Source organism: Brachionichthys hirsutus, chromosome 18 (genome assembly GCF_040956055.1).
Source record: "Brachionichthys hirsutus isolate HB-005 chromosome 18, CSIRO-AGI_Bhir_v1, whole genome shotgun sequence".
NCBI lineage: Eukaryota > Metazoa > Chordata > Actinopteri > Lophiiformes > Brachionichthyidae > Brachionichthys > Brachionichthys hirsutus.
The window spans coordinates 10698063-10722680 of NC_090914.1; the positions used below are offsets into that span (position 1 = coordinate 10698063).

The following is a 24618-nucleotide window of genomic DNA, read 5'->3' on the forward strand; positions in this document are numbered from 1 at the left end:
GGGGACTTCCTGGATGGTGAGAAGTCTGGTTTCACATACTATGAGTCTGGATGAGCAAGTAAACACACGCCTGATACCTCATGAACCAATGAAGCGCCGGCAGCTCATCTTACTCTGCTTACATCCAACACAAGTGCAACTTCATGCAAAAAACAAATCTACAACAACAAAAACAAACCTAGCACTACTCACACAAAGCAATGACAGGGAACGCGTCTCGACGTTCCCGACGTTCCCGCCGGGACGTTCCCGTGTGTCGTGCGCGCCGTATTTACAGAATGCTCTGCTGCAGTGGGACAGTTGGGGCGAAAGCACAGCAAGCCTCTCAGCAGCCACGAGGGAACTCGCTGGGTCATTACAGCAGCTTTTGTTCACAGGACGACACACACACTCGCTAATTAGACACAACTTGCTACCTGCAAGGTGTGGGGGGGGGGTTCACACAGTGAAATCCTGTTGGGTTACAGCATGCATTACTCTACGTGCTAATGCCGGGGGTCATTGGTGAGCGGGCCGGGGCGGTGTTTTCATCGTCAGTGCTTCGGTACTCTCACTGTGAACGGACAAACACAAAGGGCACACAGAGTCTGATATTAATCAGCAGAAGAGGAATGAATGGCTGCGGGGCCACGTGTTGCTGCGTTGTCATAGTTCACCATCAGCAGACGTACCTCTGTCTCCACCGTTCCTCATGTTGGTCTCCTCTTCATCGCCGCCATCATCCACTGTAAAAAAAAATATATAGGAAGAAACGTCTCAAAAACGCATCTGAAGCAGGATGTGGGGTTCGTTAACGGTAGCCAGCTGCCTTTTTATTTGGCACTTATATCATTTCGGTAAAATAAGATTCTGATTCGGCTTCAGAAAAATCTGCTGACAGATCTTTTATCTGTGACCCTGAGGGATGGAGGTCATCTCAGCGACGGTGGCGCAGGTGGTTGAGCTGGTCGTCCTATGATCGAGAGGTTGGCGGTTCAATTCCTGGCTCCGGCACATGTGTCCGCTGTCGTCGTGTCCTTGGGCAGGACACTTCACCCACATTGCCTGTGTGACTGTTGTGAGAGAGTGAATGTTGGTGGTGGTCAGAAGGGCCGATGGCGCAAATGGCAGCCTCGCTCCCGTCAGTCTGCCCCAGGGTGGCTGTGGCTAGTAGCTTACCACCACCAGGTATGGTGTGAATGAATAATGCACAGCGTGGAGCGTCTTTGGGTGTCCAGAAAAGCACTATGTAAAATCAAGCATTATTTATTATTTAATAACAACCAGTAGAGGGCAGCAGCATGCCACTGTGGCATCTATGCTACCACGTCCAGAGAAGAAGAAGAATCACTTCCTGTTGCAGATAACTTTATTCATGAGCTCATTGGTGAATGGCGGCATGGACCAGCTGGTTAAAACAAGCTCACCTGAGTGGAGCTCCTTGACCAGCGACGACATCGTGTTTGTGATCGAGTCGGCAGCGACTAAGAGGTCATTCCGGAGGTTTCTAGGCACACCTGGAAGACACAGGTGCGCGCCGGATTAAAACCATGGGCTGCTCCTACACACGCCCAGACGACAAAAAAAACACTGCTTCTCATGGACGCGTTTTATCATGAAGAATCTTTTGCCCCCACCCTGAGCGAACGCCTCAAGCACGTCCCCCCCAACCCCCGCCAGGCAGTCCTGGGGCGTGTGCGTCGGAGTGGACCCCGCCGAGGTGGAGCGTATGGGCATGGGCATGGAGCAGCTCGCACCATGACTCGGGGAGGAATGGGGGGAGCCTCCAGACTGGGACTGCAACACATCAAACAAAATGACAGAACAGTCAGAAACGACATTCAACACCACAGCGAGGTTAGCTCCGCCTCCTGGTTCTGTTGAGACCGGTCCAGCTATCTATCCTGACCCGTCTCACTGTCGTTAGCGCTGATGAGGGGAGCAGGTACCCGACATGTGGGCTAACAAAAAAAACCTCTCCCCTCAACTTGTCTGACCCCCCCAAAAAAAGTTCATTAATCGGTCTTGTTGAGCCTTGCAAACTGAATGAAGGACAACTTACAGCCTGTTTCTGCTCCTCATCCTATCAGCCAGCAAATGACAGCAGTGAAAGAGGGCAAGAAGAGTGAGAGCAAGAGAATTAAGGCAGAGAAAAGAGGAAGAAAGGATTTCTGCATGCACGATACGGCACGCGTCTTCTGTTGCACGCCGCCCTGTGATTCAGAGGATCTCCGCCTGCAGGGAACAGGTGAGGGTCTCACCTTCAGCAGCCTCATGAGGCCCTCCAGCTGCACCATCAGCTCCCGTCGGCTCTCCTGCAGCGCCGACATGCGTCTCTCCAGCTCGTCCTTCCTGTGTCTGCAGGATGAGGACACAGTTCAGTGTGTTCTGACGGTCACAAAATAATTTACCAGCGGCATTCCCCACGAACGCAAAGCTAACTCAAAAACGCCTTCCTGAATTAGCAGAGTCTACATTTATATAATCAGCTCAAATGGCTTCACTACTGACACTCGTGAAGAGGACGCTGCTGGAGGCGGACGGTACCTGAGGAGCCGCAGTTCCGTCAGAAGGGTCGGGTTCTGTTGGGCTTTTTCTGGGGTCGGCTGAGAGGCCTGCTCGTGCTCCAAACGCAGCCGCTGGATCTCCTGGAGAATCTCCCTGAATAGAAGAGAATGCTATAGTTTACAAACGTAATACTTTACCCATAAAGGAATAAAACACGGATTTTTGTGTACCTGTTTTTGTTCTCCAGCTCGGCGATCAGCTGTCTCTGCTGCTTATTGGCATCAAAGTTGAAGCTCAGATCTGACGGCGGACACTGTTGCTGAAAAGAATCACGTAATGGCATTTAAAATTAGGTTTCAGCACCACCTCCTGACCACAGCGTGCAGCGACGACAGCCCCCCCCCCCCCCCCTTGGATTCAAACCTTCTTGCTGTAAGGCAACAGTGCTTACCGCTGCGCCACCGTGCTTGCCCTGCCCTGTCAGGTTGTTTCGGAGACTGTTCTATTGTTTAACTGTGAAGCTTCCATAAGCGTGAAGGTGAAGCGGTAATGACTCGACTGATTCTTTAAATCGGTGCCGCCTCCTCCCGTTTCATCATCTTGAAGCAAACTGCTGTAAAACCAGCAGCCATCCTCCCTTTCCTGAATCGTCCTACGCTGTGCCCGTCTTTCAGTCCAATTGTAAAGTTGCCTTCGACCCCCACAGCCTGGCGTCCTGCCAGACACTCACTGTGGAGTTGCTCGCTTCGGCTGCCAGGCGGGCGGCGTAGCGAGCGATCAGGCGGTGCTCTTCATCTAGCCGGCTGGGACTCTCCAAGACACTGTCCAAAGCCAGAGACAGAGACACTCATCAGACATTGGACACAACTGTAAATAAAAAAAAAAGTAACGTTTGGATAGGATGAATGACAGTAATGGAGGTAATGGAGGTGTGAGCGCTGATGGACGGTCTGAGATCAGTGAGATCATTACATTGAGGCGAATTCCGGATACGCCCACACCTGTCTTGGCCATTTCAGCGCAGGCGGATAATGCCAAATGAAGCATCAGACTTTCGTGAGTGAGGCGACAGACGACGGGACACATGCTGGAACGGCGCTGGACGCCATCAGACCGGAGAGCGGGCGATGATTAAGACTATTAAGCCCAATCTGGCTCCGAAGCTGTTGCATCAACATCCACGATGCGCCAAGCTCAAAATAAACACTCAACGTTTCTGGAAACTCTTTCACGAAGCAGATCAACAAGCCATCGGTGAAGACACAAAACGCATGGCTCGCCTATTCCAAGCAGCTTGGAAAGGTTTGCTCGTTTAAAGATTCAGTTCAGAACTCCTTCAAGTCAACTCCATCGCTGCTCCAGCCAATAGAAAGCGATCCATCCGAGCGCCCCGGCTCCATCGCCATCCATTTGTCATTCCTTTAAGTAGGAGCGCTTTACGCATTCTTCACGACAGCGGAACAAATTCTACTCTAAAAATACTCTCATGGAGGCAATGCAAGAACACAAGAGTGGAAAAAAGACACGCAGCTCGTCTGAGCGCCGACTCAACCCTGAGGTGATCAGAATGATGTGTGCGACCTGGAGTAACCTGTACAGAGGTCTGCATCATCAGAAAGGGGGGGGGGGGCTTACCTTTTAGTGGGAGTGGGTGCCCCGGAGGACATGAGCATTGTGTCGTTCATGTTGTCGGCCGCTGGCTTCGGCTGACTAAAAGACAAGATTACAGGCTTTAATTCTGCAGAGGCCCGCGGCGCCGCCAGCAGGGAATACGCCGTAGATTACGACTAAACAGGCAACAACTGGCCGACATGTCCGGGATGTCTTTTCAGGGTTATTTGATTCAAGAGCAGCAACAGCAGCAAAAGAAACCCAATTAAACTGGAAGTGTGCGAGGAGCCAGTAAGGTGACATTGTGGGAGGGTAAACAAAGCGGGGGGGGGGGGGGGGGGGGTCCATCGGGCAGCCGAACCCACCACGGACCCCTGACTCATTATCGCATCCGAACATCTAACCACTCAGGACGCCGCACAGCCACCAGATCTGCTGGTGCAGCCTAAACCTTGATTGTGTTTTATTTAAAGTGCTAATTATCACATAAAAGGCCGATTCGGTCAAAATGGGACTATTTCTGTCCAGACTGAGGAGAAACGTGTTGTCAGAACATCGCTTCCTTTCCCTCTGGGAGTTATTCTGCTGCAGGAAACACAACAGACTTCTCTTCAAAATGCATTAAAATCCTCTGCAGAGTTATTTGTTCTTTTTAAAGACACGCTCGCATTTTGAAATCCCCCCCCCCCCCTCCCAGGAATGAGCCAACAGAAAGGAAAGCAAACAGCGCAAATTCACAACTCCTTGTGTTTCAAAGCGTCACCAGACCGATCGTGTGGCTCCTCCCTCCGAATCTGGATCACACCGGTGTCGTTGGGTATTTCTGTGTTTTGCTTAATTGTTATATTGACATATTCAAAAAACAAACAAACAAACTTTAATCATCAGGGGATAATGGATGGATATTTATGACTGATATTAGATTTTGCATCTGTGTGAATCCAACAGATTCAAACATGCAACCATTACAAATCCGCTCATGGTTCCAGGACTGAAGTTCAGCACAAAGAACTGTCACACAAAGTCGACAGAAAGCCCCAAAAAGATGCACGTTTTAGGAACTTGTATCTTTTTGCAAAATACAAAACATCAGCTGGAGCCAAAAGGCACAACGTTAAATCAGAAACAAACTACAGGAAGCATCAGTAGCCTGATTGGCTGACCCTCATCATGTGACCCCTGGACCACGACAACCTGCTCTTGGAATCTGGAACACGCCGACGGCCCGATTCTAGAAAAACTCGATTTGACCGATGAAGGTTTTCTTCAGGATCCAAATCAGGAACTAAAGAAGACAAGTGTGTCTCCTGGTTCGGGTTTATGACCTGCTAATAGACTGGTTCACTGCTGGTGAAGACAGGAAAAGTCTATATCCGCCTCCACTGTCTGCACGGAAAGAAATATTGATCTCTCCTTAATTGATCACTGAAAGACAATAATCAGCTTCAAGGTCTCCGGAGAGAAGCGGCGTTAACTCACCGCTGTCAGGAAGAGAGAGAACACATCCGACCGCTGCTCCTTCCAGATCTGCCGTCGACTGAGCAGGCGAGCATCTCAATGTACTACACTGCTGCTGTCTCCACGGAAACGGTCACGTGACTCAATGACGACTTTGATCTCTCTCTCTCTCGCTGCCTCCAGAAACCAACTCTTCCTGTGGTCGGAGTCAGAACACAGAACCTCATCCCGGTTTGGAGAGAAACGCCCGACCCGCTTCATTTACCGGACGGATCCTGGAGGACTCGGGGTCAAAGGTCAGGCACTCACGGATAAATAAAAACTAAAGCCTGGAGCTGCCGGCGTAATCTGGATGACTGGTTCGTGTTTAGCATCTGACGGGGAGATTAAAACTGCTCCATACGTTCACCGGATTTCTGACACAACCTGAACCCGAAACAATCAACAGTCAGAAAATTACAACTCCGGGACTGTTTGTCAGTCTGCAGGCAGGATGGAGCAAAGATTCACAGGTGTTGAGACAGAACTATAAAAACACAAATCCCCCAAGAGCCTCCCTGACAGCTCCATTCACGGCTCGCCATGCAGCTTTCCAGGTGCCAGAAGCGGCGCACGCCGTCTGAAGATCAGACGCCGGATCAGGCAACCGGGAGACTCCCGTCTGTCCGGCTCGAGACACTCTAGCCTGAATCTGCCATCACTGCTCACCGACCGGAACCTCGCCAGGCGGCGCCGACGGACGCCTCAGGGCTCGCAGCAAATAAAGAAACCTCTTCACTGACAATCAGGAATCAGCACAACTCTGTTATCTAGCATGAATGAAACGGCCCTCCGGACCAATGCGGGCGAAGGGTCTCGCCCGAGGACACGACGACAGCGTGCGTCCCATCGCCGGGTGAGGGCGAGCGTCACGCAGTAAATCAGTTTCCACATTCCCGCATACCACGGGCCTGACAGCAGGGCGGGGCTCTATCCGTTAATGAGGTGACAAACGAAATGCAACACGGACACCAACATGCTACAGCTCAGCGGTCTTACACAGTGTGGGCGGGCTCCTGGGGTCGCTCCGCCTGCTCCGGGAACACAGGATGGGGCGGCTCTCCGATGGGCACGCACCCCAGAGATTTACTGATGGCGTGGCTCAGCTTTTTGGCTGGAGACTTCTGTGAGGAAGGACACAGAGGTAGGCGGTCGGTGTTTGCTCCTTTTTACCGAACTGTGTTCATCTCCCCTTGCTGGTGACTTACCCAGGACGAGTGCTCCTTCATCTGGTGCTGGTTGCTATGGGGACCGTTGGCATGGCCGCGCCAGAAGCAGCTCTGGCACAGCTGATATCCGTGGCACTGCTGGCACCGGTACCGGAAGCCCATCATGCTCTCGCTCCGGCAATAAGAACATTCCACCGGATGGAAGACTGGAGAGAGAGACGACATCATCGGAGTGCGTCTTCAATCGCCAGCCACGCCCCCTTGAACTATCCTCCATTAACACTAAATCACTCGTTTGACTTTAATACTGATAATGAAAGAGGTAGAATATTTTTCACTGATCCTGAAATGATGTCTTAGTTCACTTTCTTTCGACTATTTGTGATACAACCGGCTCAGCGAGGTCGAAGTCGAACCTGGAAGATTTTAGGACAATAAAAAAAAAACCCTCAGATCAATCTGTGAGCCTAAATCCACACAGATGAAGACTATGAATGTTGTACGACTGTATTTCAGATGATTAGATGATGACAAATGCTTAAAAATAAAAGTTAAGGTACCGTTTTCGACATTAGCGAGTCGGTGCATCAGCGGCAGCCAGACGAGGCATTGTGGCGGGGGGTCGGCCATCAACACATCCAAAAATGTGTTCAGCACGATCTTCTTCTGGACACAAGCAGACGTGCATTAATGTGAACGCCAGAGACCCGGCAGGAGACGAAGATCGAGCAGCCTCTCCATACCTGCTGGGGGAAGCACGTCCGGACCGAGTGCTCCGTGTAGCCGAAGGACGGGCCCTCGAACACGGCGGTGGGGAGCTTCAGCACCTCCCGCAGGAACTGGTCAAACTTCACGAACATCATGACTCCGCTGGAGTCGGAGATCTGGGAGAAGATGTCTGGGAGATGAGAGAGGTCATTCATCAAGAGGCTTATCCGTAATCCCACATGTCCACACAGCGCCCCCGTGTGGTGGGAAAGAGAGAGACAGAAACATAAAGCTATTATTACAGGAGCATGGCAGGAGCGTTGAACACTATATATATACTCCTTTAGTAATTGCTCCTTTGGTATCCTCACAGATTAAATCTACTTTGAAGCTTCTTCACGTCTTTGATGCCTTCAGAAATGAACTCACAGCGTAGTTTGTCCACGATCTTCCCGCTGCACATCGTTGCCAGCATGGCTTTCATGGAGAAGACGGTCAGCTTCCCGTGGCTTTCACTGCACGAGGAGAGAAACGAGCAGAACCGGTCAGATTCAGTTTGGACCTCAGATCAGCGGAAGCTTCCTTCCTCTGATCGCAGGTATCCCAGCGACACAGCGGCGCTAGAGGCAACAGATAAGAGGAACTCTAAGTGAGCGGGGGGGGGTTAAATGAACGGAACACACGAGTTACAAAAACGGCGATCGATCATAAAAGCTCCGAGCTGCAGGATGCTGCGTGTCCATCGTAGCTAACAGAAGACACACAGACCGATTTAGCGTCCTCCTCCATGCCGACCCCCCCCCCCCGGCCGTGCCTGTCGTAGGTGGCCACCATGAAGTTGAGCAGCAGCCCAATGGACTGCTCCACGTTGATCTGGTGGGTGGTGGGCAGCCGCTTGTTGAGCTGGTAGTAGATGGAAGACAGGATGGTCTCCAGCCGTGACACGTTGATCTCAGCGCTGTGGTCCAGCGCGTTGAGGCCGTTGTCACGGAAGGCTTCGATCATGTTCCAGACGTCCACCAGGTGAACTGCGGGGGGAGTGGAAAGAGATCAATCGGGCCGGAATCGATCCAGAGCAACGGGTCTACACAACAAGGGGGCAGACAGAAGAGGAAAGTCTCACGGTTGCATCTCTTCTGCACAAACCGGAGCTTGCAGGCGGTTCTGTACGTGGACAGTCGGATCACGTCAAAGTTCTGAGCTCCTGAAAGAAAAGGCATTAAAATAATCACATTCAAAACGCTGAATTCTGAGTGGGGGGAGGGAAAAGCACGAAGGTCTGGCCGGCGGAGGAGGAGCGACTCACTCATTTCCATGAAGAGCTGCCTCTTCTCCACCGTGGCCTTTCCTCGTTTGCTGCCTTCCTCGATCATTCTGGGGGCGCAAAGGACAGAGCGTTGCGTTTCCTGCTCAGAGAGCAGGCAGTGAAGGCAACACGGATCCATGCATAGGCAGGAATCAATCAGGATATAGATACGCCATCATTAGACAACTGATTCAGGCAGTGACTCGATGATGCTACTGATACTGATACTGTAGTAGTAGTAGCAGTAGTAGATGGAGACGTGGAACTGATTTACTTACAAATATATATTTATTTAGTACTACTAATTGTAGTGGTAGTAAAACTACTAGTATTACTGCTACATGAAGATGTAACACGAGTCCAATACAAAACAAATAACTTATCGAAATGATCAATTGCTTTTACCCGTTGCTGTGTGGACGTCAAACACAGCGAAGCCTAAACCCTGCAGAGACGCGTTGAGCTCGTCAGTGAGGTTCATTTCATCACAACATGCAGTTCACCGAGTCGCTGTTTCTTTGTTTGTCCCCTCTCTCCTCCCGTAGAGTGCGAGACGAGGACGCTCCGGCGCCCGTGGTCTGCGCTGATGATGATTCTCTATGACATCACTCTCAGCAGCGACTTCATCCTGAGGCGACTGATGGGAACCGCTTAATGATGGACGACAAAGAACACAGCGCAGCCGGCGCCGCATCAGTGTCTGTATGTAAGGGAGCGAGGGGACGGGACACGTCAGGACGTGAGGTTGGGACGATGTGTAGATGTGCAACACACAACCGGGAGACTTTAAAAGCAGCAAGCAGCAGTTAGCAGCTAGTAGAAGTTAGCAGCCATCTCAAAGTTATACTAAATAATACTAAATACTTTTTATTGATTTTGTCCCTCGGAGGGCAATTTGGTTTACAGCAGTTACAGTCTAACTGTATTCTGCTGCTGGTCGCCGCGGCAATGTGGGTGAAGTGTCTTGCCTAAGGACACAACGACGGTGTACACATGTGCCTGAGCCGGGAATCAAACCGCCAACCTCTCAATCATAGGACTACCCTCTCGACCACTGCGCCACCATCGCCCTAGTTGGCGGTCAGTTTGAGGACCAGGAGCTCTTTGCCATCCAATCAGAGGCCAAGAACAACCTCCACGGATCATGTACAACACGTAATACCACTGAGAAGACCACTACTACTACTACTGTACTTTACTGTACTGTCCTCCCTCACTACGTCCATGTATCGTCTCCTGGTCGTCCTCTAGCCCTGTTCCCTGTCTCTCCTCTGGACATGTCCAAACCATCGAAGTCTGGTCTCTGACCTTGTCTCCAAAACGTCTAACCTTCACTGTCCCTCTTATAATCCTATCCAACCCGGTCCCTCCCAAGCAGACCCTCAGCATCTTCATCGCCGGCAACGCCTCCGGTACTGAACGTCCATTTTTGTGTGATGTTGATCTTCATTTTGGCCTAAAAGTCCAAACTTTGCAGTGACAGAACAGAAAGATTGGTGGGTTTTAACATCTGAAAGGAACAGTGACATCATCGGTGGCTTTATGAGGTCGGGTCCATATTTAGAATATGGATTAAGAATCAATTTGGTTATAAGAGGCTACTTTTTTAGCACGTTTGCTTTACAAATGGCTGAAATGATAAAAAACACTAAAATACAGTCATTGAATTGCTGAATAATAATCACCTCCTCCAGATGGAGCTGTCTTTGACACTGAGCCAGGCTGCACTAAACAGCTGCTTCAATAAAACAATGATAAAGACAGCCGTGATCGGTGACGTCAGAGAATCACCTGCTCTGCAGTGAAGTCACACGACAGGAAACGGCAGAAACACAACTGGGGCGACTCGGGCCTTCGGGGCATGACGGGAAGTCTGCATGATGAAGATTTCACGTCAGGAAGTTGTGAATAAATGAGGGGAGGATGAATTCGGTCACTAAACCGCACCTTCAGCTCGACTTGCTGCAGTGCTCACTTTCACATCCTGACGCGCACGAACGCAGCCATATTGCCGCTGTGACTGACGCTTACCTCATCCCCGCAGTGGATGAGCCGTCCATGCCCCCCCCCCCCCCCCCCCCCCCCGTGATTCGCAGCCGCGCTCTCACCTGTGATGAACCCGCCCGACGTTACGACTGTCCGGGCGACGAGAAGCTGCTGGGTCGAGCCGTCATCAGTCCGGGGATTCGCGATGGAAGCCGCGCGTAAAGAAGCAAGAGCGCGACGCACGGCGCGGCATCATCAGCGGCAGAGCGGGAGCGCAGAAGACATGCGCGTGGACACCTACGAGACTTTACGCATGTGCGGGACGAAGATGAGCTGAAGATGAAAGTGTCCGGCACACTTTTTACTGTAATAAATTTATCTTGGATGCAAATTCATTTGCGAAGGTGAACGGAAATAAAGATGCATCAAACCGCAGCCATTACAGCTGAGTTAAATGTGGTTTTTGATTGGATAATAATAAGCTGGTCCTAAACATCTCGAAAAACAAATCAATTATCATAGGATCGAGTCTTCCACACCAGAAATGAGTCTGGGCTTGTCTGGGGAGCCTGTAGAACAGGTGAATAAAGTAAAATTACTGGGCACAATGATTGACAGCCAGAACACATTGATACCATGTGAAGAGGATGGTGGCGGTATCTCCATGGTGAGGAAATGTCTTTCTTATGTCCCTACACACATTGTGTGGCAGGTGGCTAAATGTTTCATTTGATGTCATCTGGATTATTGTGCACCTGTATGGTCCTCTGCATCCAAAGAGGTCTTACACTGTCCCATAACAACAAACACTTAGAATGCACCGTCAACTCTCATGGTTAACGGTTGAGAAGAGGCTGGCTTCCAACACGTCGAGACTTTTCTGGAGCACCGTTTTCTCTTCTCAACCTGTTTTCCTATACGAACAAATCGTCAGATGCAGTCAGGTTTATTCTCATTTTAGGTCAGCTAAGGTTGGACAGATTATTTTACCACGTCCAAAGACAAATGCTTTGAAGAGGACAGTTGTTTATCGTGCCATCAAGCTTTGGAATAATTGCCCTCTGAACATACGTGATTTGAATAGTACAGTCTCTTTTAAGTACCACCTGAGGGATGCACTATTTAAATATGTGAGTATGGAATTGAAAAATATTAAGCATGAATGTAATAACTTTTCTCAAAAAATTCTTATGATTATCATTTTATAATGTCTTATTGCTTTTAGATTATCATTAAGTGAATTGTGATTATCGTGTGTATAATGTTTTGTGTTGTCTGTCTGTGGGACCCCAGGAAGACTAGCTCGTCACTTTGGTGGCAGCTAATGGGGAACCTTTTAAACAATTAAACAGGTGCAAAGTCAACTGGACATATCGATGCAATGACATCAGGAGACGCCCCCCTGCAGTCATTGTTGGAGACTGTCCCTGAGGTGGAAAGGATCCGCAGTGTGGTTTGCAAGCATCAGTAAATACAACAAGGGATTTACACAAACTGAGTTTTCAAATGATTTTGAAGAAAATGTGAAGGGAGACATAAATACAATACCGTATTTTTTGGATTATACGTCGCTCCGGATTGTAGGTCGCACCAGCCAAAAAATGCATAATTAAGAAGAAAAAACCATATATAGGTCGCACTGGAGGATAAGTCGCATTTTTGGGGAAAATTTATTTGATAAAATCCAACACCAAACAACACATAGCACAAAGAACATGCTAACACGTTTACCAAAATATCAGGTTTTATTCCGAATCACGAAATCCAAGGAAATCTTCATCCTCGGTGTCACTTTTGAACAACTCCCCCAACTCGGCAGGTAGACAAGACGCCGCTTCCTCTTCTACGTCGCTTACATCAGACTCGTCGTCAGTTGCAGTTCCAATTATTCCAGCCTTTCTGAATCCCGACAGGATGGTTGCGGTTGTCACTGAAGCCCATGCTTTGTCGATCCATTCAATGACTTCCAGGAAAGTTGCATGGCACATTCTCCCGGTTGCCGTGAAGCTGTGCTCTCCATCCGTCATCCACTGCTCCCACAGGTTACGCAAAACTGACTTAAAGCTCCTATTCACGGAGATATCAAGTGGCTGGAGTATTTTGGTTAAGCCTCCAGGGATGATGGCAGGTATGGAGTTGAAAAATTTTGATTTATTTTTTAACTGTGGTGTGATGTGCGCTCTCATGCTATCCATCACAAGCAGAGCTTTGCGTGCTCTAAAGAAGCCATCCGGTCGCTTATTATAGCACTTTGTAAGCCACAAGTTCATAATTTCTTGATCAATCCACCCTTTCTCGTTCATGGCGATTTCAACTGAGGAGGATTGGATTTTTGGCATGGTTTTTCATTTGAAAATGACCATTGGTGGCAGTTTTGATCCGTCTCCACAACATGCCAGCACCACTGTGAAGTGTGATCTGTCATGACCAGTTGTAACGATATTCACACTTTTTTGCCCTTTCTCTGCAACACTTCGGCCCATGGGGATGTCAAAAGTGAGGGGGACCTCGTCCATGTTAATAATATGATCCGGTGTCACGTTGTGATCACTTACATGCTTTTCAATGAACGCGCGGAAACTGTCAACCTTGGCTTGGAAGTCCGCTGGCAGTTTTTGGGACAGTGTCGTCCTAGTTCTGATAGAGAGGCGTTTGCGCTGCATGAAGCGGTAACACCAAGAAGGTCCTCCCGCAAAGCCGTTTATATTCACTTCCCTGGCAACCACTTGGGCGCGGAGACGCAACTGCACCGTTGACAAACCTCTCCCAGAAGCACGTTGTTCAAGCACCCATGCGTGAACTCGTTCCTCCAACTGTGGCCACCTAGCTTGTCGCCCGCGATTAGCTTTCTTTGTTTTCTTCATTTCAGTAAGCATAACCTCCGCTTTTCGCCAGTCCCTTACAAGTTTTTCGCTCACTCCAAACTTTCTTTCTGCTGCTCGATTGCCGTTTTCGGCTCCATATTTCACTATCTGAAGCTTGTAAGCCGCGGAATATGACTTTCTTTTCGGCGCCATTTTCAATCAGCCCTTCTAATTGGTGTTTTTAGATAACAGGTGTGACAGATAACTCTGAACCTCCAGAAACCGCGACAGATTCTGACGGGTCACAGAGTTCCCTGTAACACCTGTTATAGAAATGTGTAGGCTACTGTCTCTGCGCTCACAGATTTTGTAAAAAATCATTGAACCCCCCCAAACGCTCCGGGAATTGAACCAATTTCCCCCCCCCCAAACACTCCGGTGGGGGGGGGGGGGGGTGAAGGGCATTACTCCTCCCCATCCACCCCACCACGTCATTTCCTGTTGTTTCTAATAGCTTATCCCACCCAAGCTGCCGGAGCGTAGCTCAGGTTGAATGAGGATGAGCATGGAGGGGGGGGGGGGCATGTCAGGGCATCGATAATGAATGAGACTCGACAGGTATCAGTGGGGACACTCATTCCATCCAAAGATGTGGGATGACTATCATGTAGACTATCAGTCTACATGAAGGTGGTGAGTGGTGATGAGTTGGCTGGTCAGCATTCTCTCATGGATTCAAGTATCTCTTCTAACTTCTGTAATGCTTTCATTTCACGCAGTTTGTCATTCTCCGAGCGAAGATGCTGAGCTAAAAGCCTGTCATTAGTTGCTCTAGCATCTGGATACTGTGCTAGCTTCTTCATCGTTGCAGCATCAAAGCGCTTTACTTCCTCTGGGGTCAATATTCCCTGGATATCTTTCTCTTGAGTCGGTTTTGGCGGCACGTGGTTTGCCACATAGGCCCTTAACACTCTGCCTTGGATGTCTGGCTGAAGCTGATATTTATCCAACACTTCCATAAAACCCTGCATAAATGAATCTGAGAAAGTTGATTGAGTCGCCATTATAGAATGGATGCTGAGCTGTCACAGATGATATATATATAGGATTTCTCATCATTATTCCTTTGATGTTAAAAATGCTTTGATGTTTGGGTTTCCAATGAGTGGAAACCCAAACATCAAAGCTTCAAACAAATGCTTTGATGTTTGGGTTTTTGGAAACCCAAACATCAAAGCATTTGTTTTATTTCCGCAGGAAGCCAAATTAGGGCCATTTTTCCCGACGACACGTTCAATCTCACCCTACAGAGATAGAGGGCAGTCTTGAGCTCACGTGGAACTGACAGCACTTCTTATGTGGTATTGTGTCAAGTTTTTTCAAAAACCAGAAGACACAGATATATACATATATTTGTGCGCACGCACGCCGCTTAAACGCGCACGGCTGAGCTGCCAGACCTCCCTCCAAACTGCTTGTTCCCCTCCGAACTGGGTCTACACCGTCCACGTGGTGCTCTGGATCAGCACCAAGAGGTTCTGGATTGTTCTTGGTATCTTTATACACGACCATGAAAAGTAAAATTGAATCAGTCAGATTTTTTAATCCATAAATGCGTTTTAATGTGAAAATGTAATATTTGTTCCTGACCTCATTCTGGATCAGAACCGGAAGACATTTTACCCATCTGGTATAAACTATACAGGATGTGGAAATAAAATAATTCTTGGCGCAACAGTGAACACACAAAATGCTGTTCTCATTATTTATTCATAAGTCTATGATAAAATAACATTTTGTTTATAAGTGCTGGATGCTAAATGACAGCGACAGGGAGTTTAGATGGAGACGAAAGACAGACGCTAACGTTACACCTGCTGATGAACAGATCCTCGTAGCAGACAGGTGACCTCAGCGATGGGCGGCGCCCAACCTTCAGTCCTCATTACTAAAGGCCTCAGCTGCCTTTAGGGGCTGATTGCTGTGCGGTCCAGCCCCCCACCCCCCCACAAACATGTGACGTCACAACCCAAGAAATAAATATTTACTGGGGATTTTCAGTGAACTGATGTTAAATTTAAGGAAACTCTGTTTCACAAACATTCAACGTGGACTAAAAACTGTGATTTAATTAATCCAAATGTAAACAGCTAAAATCAGACACGTCTGGACCGACAGAATGTTCCGAGCTGGGAAACGTGAGCCGTAAAAAAGGTTGTCTGTCCGGATCACAGGAAAAGAAACGGACAGCCAATATATTATTCTAGTAAAAACCCTGTTGATTTCCAAAAACAATTAGCAAATAGATTTCTCTTTATATTAATATATATGAATTAAAATATATTACTTTGATTAAAACATTTAAAAACAAGTTGGGATCATTTGATTTAAGGTGACTTTGGTATTTTACCTTGGAAATGTTAGGTTTCTCCTTTTTCCCCCGGTTCTTTTATTATATCTCATGTTGGAGGTGTTTATTCAATAATGAGTCAGGATTATAAAACGAATCAAGTTTACTGAAGGTTTTCAGTAAGTACAAAGCTGGTAAGGAAACACAGCGCTGGACTCTCCTACAGACGCGGAAGCGGGACTCTGTAGAAGAGTCCCGAATGTTCTACGGCAGTGATCTTTATAGTGGGCATGAAAACACCCTCCTCCCAGGGGGTGCTTACACCCTCCTCCTGGGATGGGCCGTTAGGGCCCTAACTTATTCCCATCGTGTATCAGTTACAATGTGTGATACTTTATATGTGATTAATCTATGTGTGTGATTACCTCAGAGTATGTAGAGATAAAGAAACTAAGAGTGTTTGTGCAACCTGTGTATTGTGAGCATGCATGCATAACTCAAATATCTAACAGTCCCCCTGCTGAGGTGGCCCGAACGGGTCACCTCACTAACCTATATGTGACCTATATGTTCACTCCCTGACCAGATCCGTGGCGCCCTCCCCCCCAAGGGCGTTAGCTTGGGCCCCAAACCTGGCCAGCAGAGAGCGTGTGCAGACAAAATGGAAACCACTAACAGTAATTTGTTCACAAATGTGGGAGCTAACCCCCCCTACGGGCCCCAAAGGGGACCCCGCAAAGCTTGCATAGCAAGGAGCTGTGGTAACTAATACAGATTACCAACCCTAATACCCCCACAGCCCCTCACATCAGCAATGAGCACACAGTTATCAAAATCCCCCCGTTAATCTACAAGCAAACAGCGTTACCATGTAGTAGCATTAACACCAAAGCGTGAAATGTAGACCCAGACCCCGATCACAGTTGGTCCTCCTCTTCCGGATCTCCAGGCATGATGAAGCCCAGCCGTCTCAGCCGGGTGTGAGGGTCACTATAAGGGCCCTCTGCTCAGCCCACCAATTATCCATAACAATGAAAGGGCTGGATAACCCAAATGTTCTAAAAAGTTAACTAACAGTGCTCTAAGGCCTTAAAGGGTCGCTCTCAGACCGCCATCAGGAATGAGCACGCTACAGCTAACACCAAACATGGAACGTCCGCTGCCAACTCCCCCGAGCGGCATTCCCTGGAACCTTGTAAAGATCCCACACTATCTCCGTCTGGGACTCACTCCTTCCAATCATGGCCACAAAACACCACATTCCAATCCAAAATTTAATCACCCTCCTACACAAATTCTCCATCTCTAATTTACTCAGGTACTGTCTGAACTCCCTGAGATCTCAACCAGTGAGCGGCTTGGCCTTGACACCAATTGCAGATCTGGCAGTCTCTCAGTCCCACTTTGAGACTGTACAGTGTGGGCTGCACCACCTGATAATGCCAATACGATCTCAGTAAGCGGGGTTATCCAAATAAAATTCTATTTGAACCTCCTATAATGTGGTCAGCTCATTAAGTTTTGCTTAGTTTTAATGAAGTCGTCCGAGACTCCTCTCGGGATTCTAATCACATCTCTAGGTCTGTGCTCTATCTCCAAACCCATTCCCCATAACCTATTGTACCTAAAGCCTCTATGAAAGTGGAATGCTATCTGCCCTAATAAATCTAGCAATACCTCTCTTTCCTATTATCAAACTCTGTTCCATATAATATTTCACACCTTATGTCACACACACACATCAAGCATACACCAATAATTAAACATCTCCATCGTCTGAGGGCGCCACCAATGATGACTAAACAGATCAGGCAGCGTCCTCTGATTCATGTCTCCTGTAATGAGGTTCTTGACACATGGCAAATGTCTGAGTCTATCTTAACCTACTGCAAACTCGAGATCCCACCATGCTGTCTTTCACTGCGCCTTCACCCAATCATCTCTGTCTCAGGGGTTCTCCTCGAGACATCTCACAGGCGCGGTTCACTCCCATCAGCTCAGCCATCTGTGTAGAGGACGGTGATGGAAGAACCTGCTCTTCCAGGACCGTCCACCCTTGTTGTGTCCATGGTGTGTGTTCTGCTAGGGACACCTACACCCCCTCCAGATATGGTGGCCTTGTTAGTTCTCTGTTCGTCTCTGTCCCGGAATGTTTGTGAGAACACCGGAGCTCCCCCGTTCCTCATCTGTGCACTCCCCTCACAATGTCTCCATTCGTCCAAATGAGCTTCCTCGAGCTTCTGTTCAAAACTTTCTATGAACTAAATTAACTACCCGATTATTAATTATATGAAGTCTAGCTTCAGGTGCTCCTGAGTTTTAAATTTCCCCAGCCTGTCCTCTTGAGCCTTGCATTAACCCCTCAACAGCTGCTAGTGTTGTGAGCACGGCACTGTGTGAGAGGCAACATTATCCTCGTATGTGTCAAATTATCAAATAGCTGTATGCGATGATGTCTGTACAGACAGAGAATGTCTTGTCAGTCTCAGAGCGTTAACTTTATTGAACGTGTTTGCGTTCTTACTGAAAGTGGGGTCAGTGTTGATGGATGGAGCTGAGGGAGGAGCCTGTCCCGCCCTGGTTGTTGTCCATTCTGTCCCTTCTCCAGATCATCCTGCATGGGGACAATCGATATCTACAAAAATAGAGCATATGAATTTGTACCGGTAATGGTCTTCTACCCCAACAACACTGTGACGTCCTGTCACAGAGTGCATTTGTACTCTCCCAACTTAAGTGTTTCTTTTCGCCATTCAGGAAATCCATGGTGGGACTCTGGGATGGCTCAACCGTTTCCACCACTGTCTCACAACCTCTGTGTTTCTGGTGGCCCCCCAGACGTGGTTCTCCTGTCACACACTCATCAGGCCTCCATTAGAACCTGCAGGACACTCAGACAAAATCTTTAAATTTCTTTTTCATGATAATAGACACATTTACAGAACTTCTCGTTCCTATGATCAGTAATATGTGCTCCCAGATATCTTGACTCCTGTCCTGCATTCTGTGACGTGCAGCACTGCTCTGTGATTGTCTGGTTCTGGGGTGTGTGTGTCTGTGTTCTCTGCCCTGCCTTGTCTCTAGCAGGGTGCATCATATATCGTGAATGCTTTTTGTGGATCATAAAGCTTCTCTGTCACCTTATCAGTGATCTACTGGCATAGCTCCGCGTTATCGGAGGTCTTCATCCTGCCTCTATCTCACTCTGGCCCCCCTACCAGGCCTTGATCTTCCCTCAATCGCTCCTTATTTCATGTGCAGCAATGATCGTTGATGAACTAAGTTTGGGGTTCGTGTGTAGGTGTTCTGCATTCACATCTTGATTCTTGTGAGCATTTTGGCTTAAGGTCAATTCCAGCTGTCAGGTTTCAGTGGGACCGAGAGGGCCCTTCTCTGTCCCACTCCACCGCAAGCCGAAGGTGTAAATTTAGGTGTAGTGTATGTGTGTGTGCTTGCTCTTTCTTACACAGGTTGCAGCTCATGAGGTTTTGAACCACTTATCTAAAACATTTTAACTTCCCCAATGTAGCTAATCGGCGGCCGCCATTCTATGAGTATTAACCTCTTTAGACGCACAAATTATTTCAATAACAGCATCAGGTTTTCTTATTTAGTCTGTTATTCATTCATTACGATTTTTCTGGATTTTATATTTTAACCGGTTGTTTGCCCTGTCTACACTAGTTTTATAGACGTCTTTCCTTTCGGACCCCACTTTTTCCTTTATCTAAGCTCACTCACCTTTTGGTCCCGGGACTCAAAACCCCCAGTGACGCTTTCAGACCAAAGGTTGCCAAAATCACCCCAGAGCCAGGTATTTTAACCTGTTGCTGTCGACCCATCTGGATATGGTCTTTTTGCTCGTGAGGCCAAATTATTTGCTCACCTAAGCCCAGGGAGACAGAAAACCCTTTTATGTCCTCTTTTTTGTGCTCTCCGGTGTAGCAGTCCAAATTAAGTCACTGAACCTGGGACTCCAAACCCTTTTCTGACGCTCATATGGTCCAGTGTGATTAAAAGCCGATTAAATTTATTACGTGAGCTGGCCGAAACTTGGTCTGGAGGGATTCCCAGGAGACCCTTTCCTTTCCCGGCATTTACCAGACCGTTTATGTCTCGCACGGGGTCTGCCACCCAATCCAGTGCAGTTTTTGGCTGAACCGGACCGTGCCGTCAACCAGCACGACGTCGCCACTGGCCAACGCTGCCTGCACGGGCCGCGAACAGACCGCGTCTTCAAACGCTCTCTTTTTGTGCGGAGTGGGGTCACCTTATCACCGTTTCACCTTTTATTTATATAGCGCTTTCCTTATCAGTATTCAGTACACGGCAGTTCTGACCACTGATTCCTAAAACCCTGCGAAGTGTTTGACGCTCCAGCACACAGATCACACACCTTAGCGGATCAATGCCTACAAGTCGTCCGCCCCTCAATGGATCAATGCTTACAGCACACAAATCGTCCGCCCCTTAATGGATCAATGCTTACAGCACACAAATCGTCCGCCCCTTAATGGATCAATGCTTACAGCACACAAATCGTCCGCCCCTTAATGGATCAATGCTTACAGCACACAAATCGTCCGCCCCTTAATGGATCAATGCTTACAGCACACAAATCGTCCGCCCCTTAATGGATCAATGAACCAGGCACGCAGATCACAGGTAACGGATCGTTGCTCATAGCACGCAGATCACAGGTAACGGATCGTTGCTCATAGCACGCAGATCACAGGTAACGGATCGTTGCTCATAGTACACAGATCACAGGTAACGGATCGTTGCTCATAGCACACAGATCACAGGTAACGGATCGATACTCATAGCACACAGATCACCGGTGTGGACTGATGCTGTCTCAAACACTCCGGTCAGCGTTATCTAATTCCCCGTTCCTTTCCAGCTTTTGCAACAACAATACATGTCTTACATGCCTATAGCTCTGGTACCATTCTTAAACAGTTTCACTCTTTATACAGACCCACATGCTGAACCAGGCAAACATCTGGCAGAAATCTTTAGTCAAAAGGTTTTCTGCTTACCTTTTAGATGCGCATTACAGATGTTGCCTGGCCCAGCACGGGAGCTGCCACCTCCGTTGAGATCCGGGTCACGGCACCAGCTGTTAGGTTTCTCCTTTTTCCCCCGGTTCTTTTATTATATCTCATGTTGGAGGTGTTTATTCAATAATGAGTCAGGATTATAAAACGAATCAAGTTTACTGAAGGTTTTCAGTAAGTACAAAGCTGGTAAGGGAACACAGCGCTGGACTCTCCTACAGACGCGGAAGCGGGACTCTGTAGAAGAGTCCCGAATGTTCTACGGCAGTGATCTTTATAGTGGGCATGAAAACACCCTCCTCCCAGGGGGTGCTTACACCCTCCTCCTGGGATGGGCCGTTAGGGCCCTAACTTATTCCCATCGTGTATCAGTTACAATGTGTGATACTTTATATGTGATTAATCTATGTGTGTGATTACCTCAGAGTATGTAGAGATAAAGAAACTAAGAGTGTTTGTGCAACCTGTGTATTGTGAGCATGCATGCATAACTCAAATATCTAACAGAAATTATTGCTATAAAACCACCGGGACGCTTCGTCGAATGAGCGCACGCTCACGCCCGCCATACAAACACGCTACACACTCGACTAACGGGCATCAGATCGTACCTCCAAATCGCAGAGCGAGCATTTAGCGTTTTAAAATAGCTTCGTTTTTCTTCCAGAGTTAAATAAATTTCGTAACAAACAGCTGGTTATGCTCAAATACGCTGCACAAATACATTTCTACATCAAATACAGCAACAAGTCCTCTCTTATCTACAAACCGGTGCTCTGGAGGCGGCGAAACGCAGGTCGACACTTTAGGATTAAAGTGGCCACTATTCCATCCATATTTGTGCTCTTTTCTGAAACTCCTCCCACTGGCGTTCATTTCACGTCATCGCATGACTAAACACGACACGCACAGTTTCGAGGGACCGATGCAATTGTCGTGGCAGAAGGCGCCGCATCCTTTGCACATGATCATGGCCTTGAGTCGGCAATAGCATTTAGACTGGCCGTTTATGAGGAGTTTATGAGGAGGATTATCAGAGGAGGAGGTCAGACTCCGGGTTCATAAGATGAAGAATGACACAATGTGAGAGGATTCATTTTGTGAAGTTATATTTTATCCATTGTCTCATTTGTTCTCATGTTTATGTGGACATGTTGAATAAATTAATGATGGATACCCACGTCACATACACAGCACAGATCCTCGTTGTCATGGAGATTAAAAGGTGGTTCACTTGAACCATTTGTTCAAGGACAAATCTTAAGAAGGCTGTTTAACAGACTTCTAGAAATCCTCATGTTTTATCTGACGTGAACTGAAACTACAGTCATGATTTTAAATCAAGGAGAATTTGTCACAAACACTCAAACATCATCTGCATGCGAGACACTTTTGGACAGCATATAGAACGATTAGTTGAGAGAATGTCATACAACTGAAAAAACCAGGAAGACAATAAGAAGAAAATAGCAGGTTAATACTTTTTGAAAATATCCGTGTAGACCTCCCTGTAAATCCTCCTCTTCCGCATATTTCCTCTTGAAGTAAGCAACTTTCGACGTTGTTGAATGGTTTGGTCTCTCTCACGGGGAACAACTGCTGCAGACGATAAAACAGAATTTAGACTGCAAATAAATGATTAATAACGCGTTACTTAAATGGTTTTATTAATGAGCAGCTGGTGCTTCGTGGTTTGAATCAGCGTGAGCTGGTCGGGATGCTCAGATGCTGCAGCTAAAACGGGACTGGGGATGAGGATGAGGATGAGGAGACAGGAATGAATGGATGTCAGAGCTGTCAGAGTTCACGGTGAAAACTGAGCTTTTGGTGTTTCATTTCATTTTTCTTAGACAAATATGCGATTTGAATTTGGCTATTGCACAGGCAGGATGGGGAAAAAAAAGATTTACTTTCAATCAAGAAGTAAATTATTTAAAATGTCCTAATATTTCCTGTTAAATTCAACAGGAAATAAAGAATAAAGACAATTTAAATGAATTCAAATATTTTACATTAGGGAGAACAAAACAAAACATTTTTCTGTGATGTGGTTTGTGAGAATATTATTATAAATAGAGTCTATTTTAACACTGAACTGTATTCACCTTTTAACGCTGTCACATTAAAGCCCAAAATTCTTATTGAAATTCAAGAAGCGGCACAAAGGGGAGGTGTTGAGTGTGTGTGTGTGTGTGTGAGAGAGAGAGAGAGAGAGAGAGAGAGAGAGAGAGAGAGAGAGAGAGAGAGAGAGAGAGAGAGCTTGAAATCAATCACACAGTGGGAAACATTCTCACCAGCTCCCCTGAAGCTGCTGCGCTGACTCACGTTGGTTTTTAACATCTAACTGCTGCCAGATTATTTCATCTGTGGGATGACACATGAGCAGAGAGGCTGCGTAGGACGTGTGTGAGAGAGACGCACGCTATACATTTTCTCCTGCAGCAAACATCGCCGGTAAAAGCAGCCTGCGCGAGCAGCAGATGAAACGGGTTTCATTTGAATGAGAAGTGTGAACAGGTGGAGGATTCGAACCGGCGACCAGACGCTTTGTTTTCAGTGTTTCATTCATCCACATTTGACCAATGAAGTTGCTCAATCTGATCAATTCAAACCATTAAAGTTCGACAGTGTTTCGTTTAACTCGAGATAAATCCTGTCTTTGTGTTTTATTGTTCTATCTTATGTCCCCGTCGGTTTAAAGCAGCACAAAAACAGCAGAACAAATGTGTCGATGCCTCTTATACCTTAAAGTGCTTGTCTCTTGGGACTTCGGTGACAGCCTCTTCCCGTCCCTGTCGTCCGTTGACGTCCGTCCCGCGGCGACCCCTCGGTTTGTGCAGACAGCCTGACGGAGCTCCTCCGGGGTGAGACGCTCGCCACGCTCCAGCCTCCTGAAATATCCCGTTCACAGCAGCGTCTCCGTGCGCCCTCATTGGTCCTCCCGGAGGCTGATGTTTCCTGTTGCTAGGCGACTGAGTAAGTACAGCGATGACGCTCCAGCATCAATCCTCATAGTTTCTCTTTTTTCTTTCAGCACAGCTGCAGTCCAATGCGATTTTCTGTCTCTAAAATAACATGCTTTTATAGGAACCCTCGAGGATACAGAACAATTATAAAAGGAACTTTATTATTCTGAAACACACATAAATGTTATTCTAATAATATTATGTTTAATTAAAATTCCCTGGCGGTCTAATGGTAAAATTCAGTCACAAAAATAAGTGTTTCATTTGTAAAATAATTTCACTGACTAAACACCATGATACCCGCTCAATGCCAACTTTAAGAATAAAAAAACACAAACGTGTTTAAAAACCAACGCATCTGCTGCCAGATTAGCCTGAACTCCCCCCAAACCCTTAAAAAAACACAAAATACTTTCTCTAATCTCTAATCCACGGCGGCTTTCTGTGAGAAACTCAAAATCTCTTTTCCCAATAACACAAGGATGATTTATTAACCGATGTCTGTCCTCGTTTTCAGAATTAAACCATTTGTAAAGAGCTGAAAACAGAAAGAAGGGCCGAAGACAAACAGATGGTGGGACAGATTCCCCCAGCGGGGAACTCCTGGCTTTCATTGACAACTACAAACTCAGTACAAAAAGAGCCGGGACGAAACACGCATGGCCCGGACCTCA

At 47.4% G+C, this 24618-nt stretch overlaps 1 protein-coding gene across 1 annotated transcript; it reads right to left on the bottom strand.

The window, feature by feature from the left end:
* Positions 1-533: 533 nt before the first annotated feature.
* dtnbb (dystrobrevin, beta b) lies at positions 534-8845 on the bottom strand. Its single transcript, XM_068752168.1, has 18 exons — positions 8779-8845; positions 8596-8676; positions 8287-8500; positions 7902-7987; positions 7508-7662; positions 7325-7430; positions 6804-6970; positions 6595-6719; positions 4123-4197; positions 3218-3308; positions 2718-2806; positions 2527-2640; positions 2241-2337; positions 2042-2062; positions 1617-1776; positions 1407-1496; positions 672-725; positions 534-553 (listed from the first exon to the last, which is right to left on the bottom strand). The coding sequence occupies exons 1-18, from the start codon at positions 8843-8845 to the stop codon at positions 534-536; spliced, it is 1812 nt and encodes a 603-aa protein (XP_068608269.1).
* Between the last annotated feature and the right edge of the window lie 15773 nt (positions 8846-24618).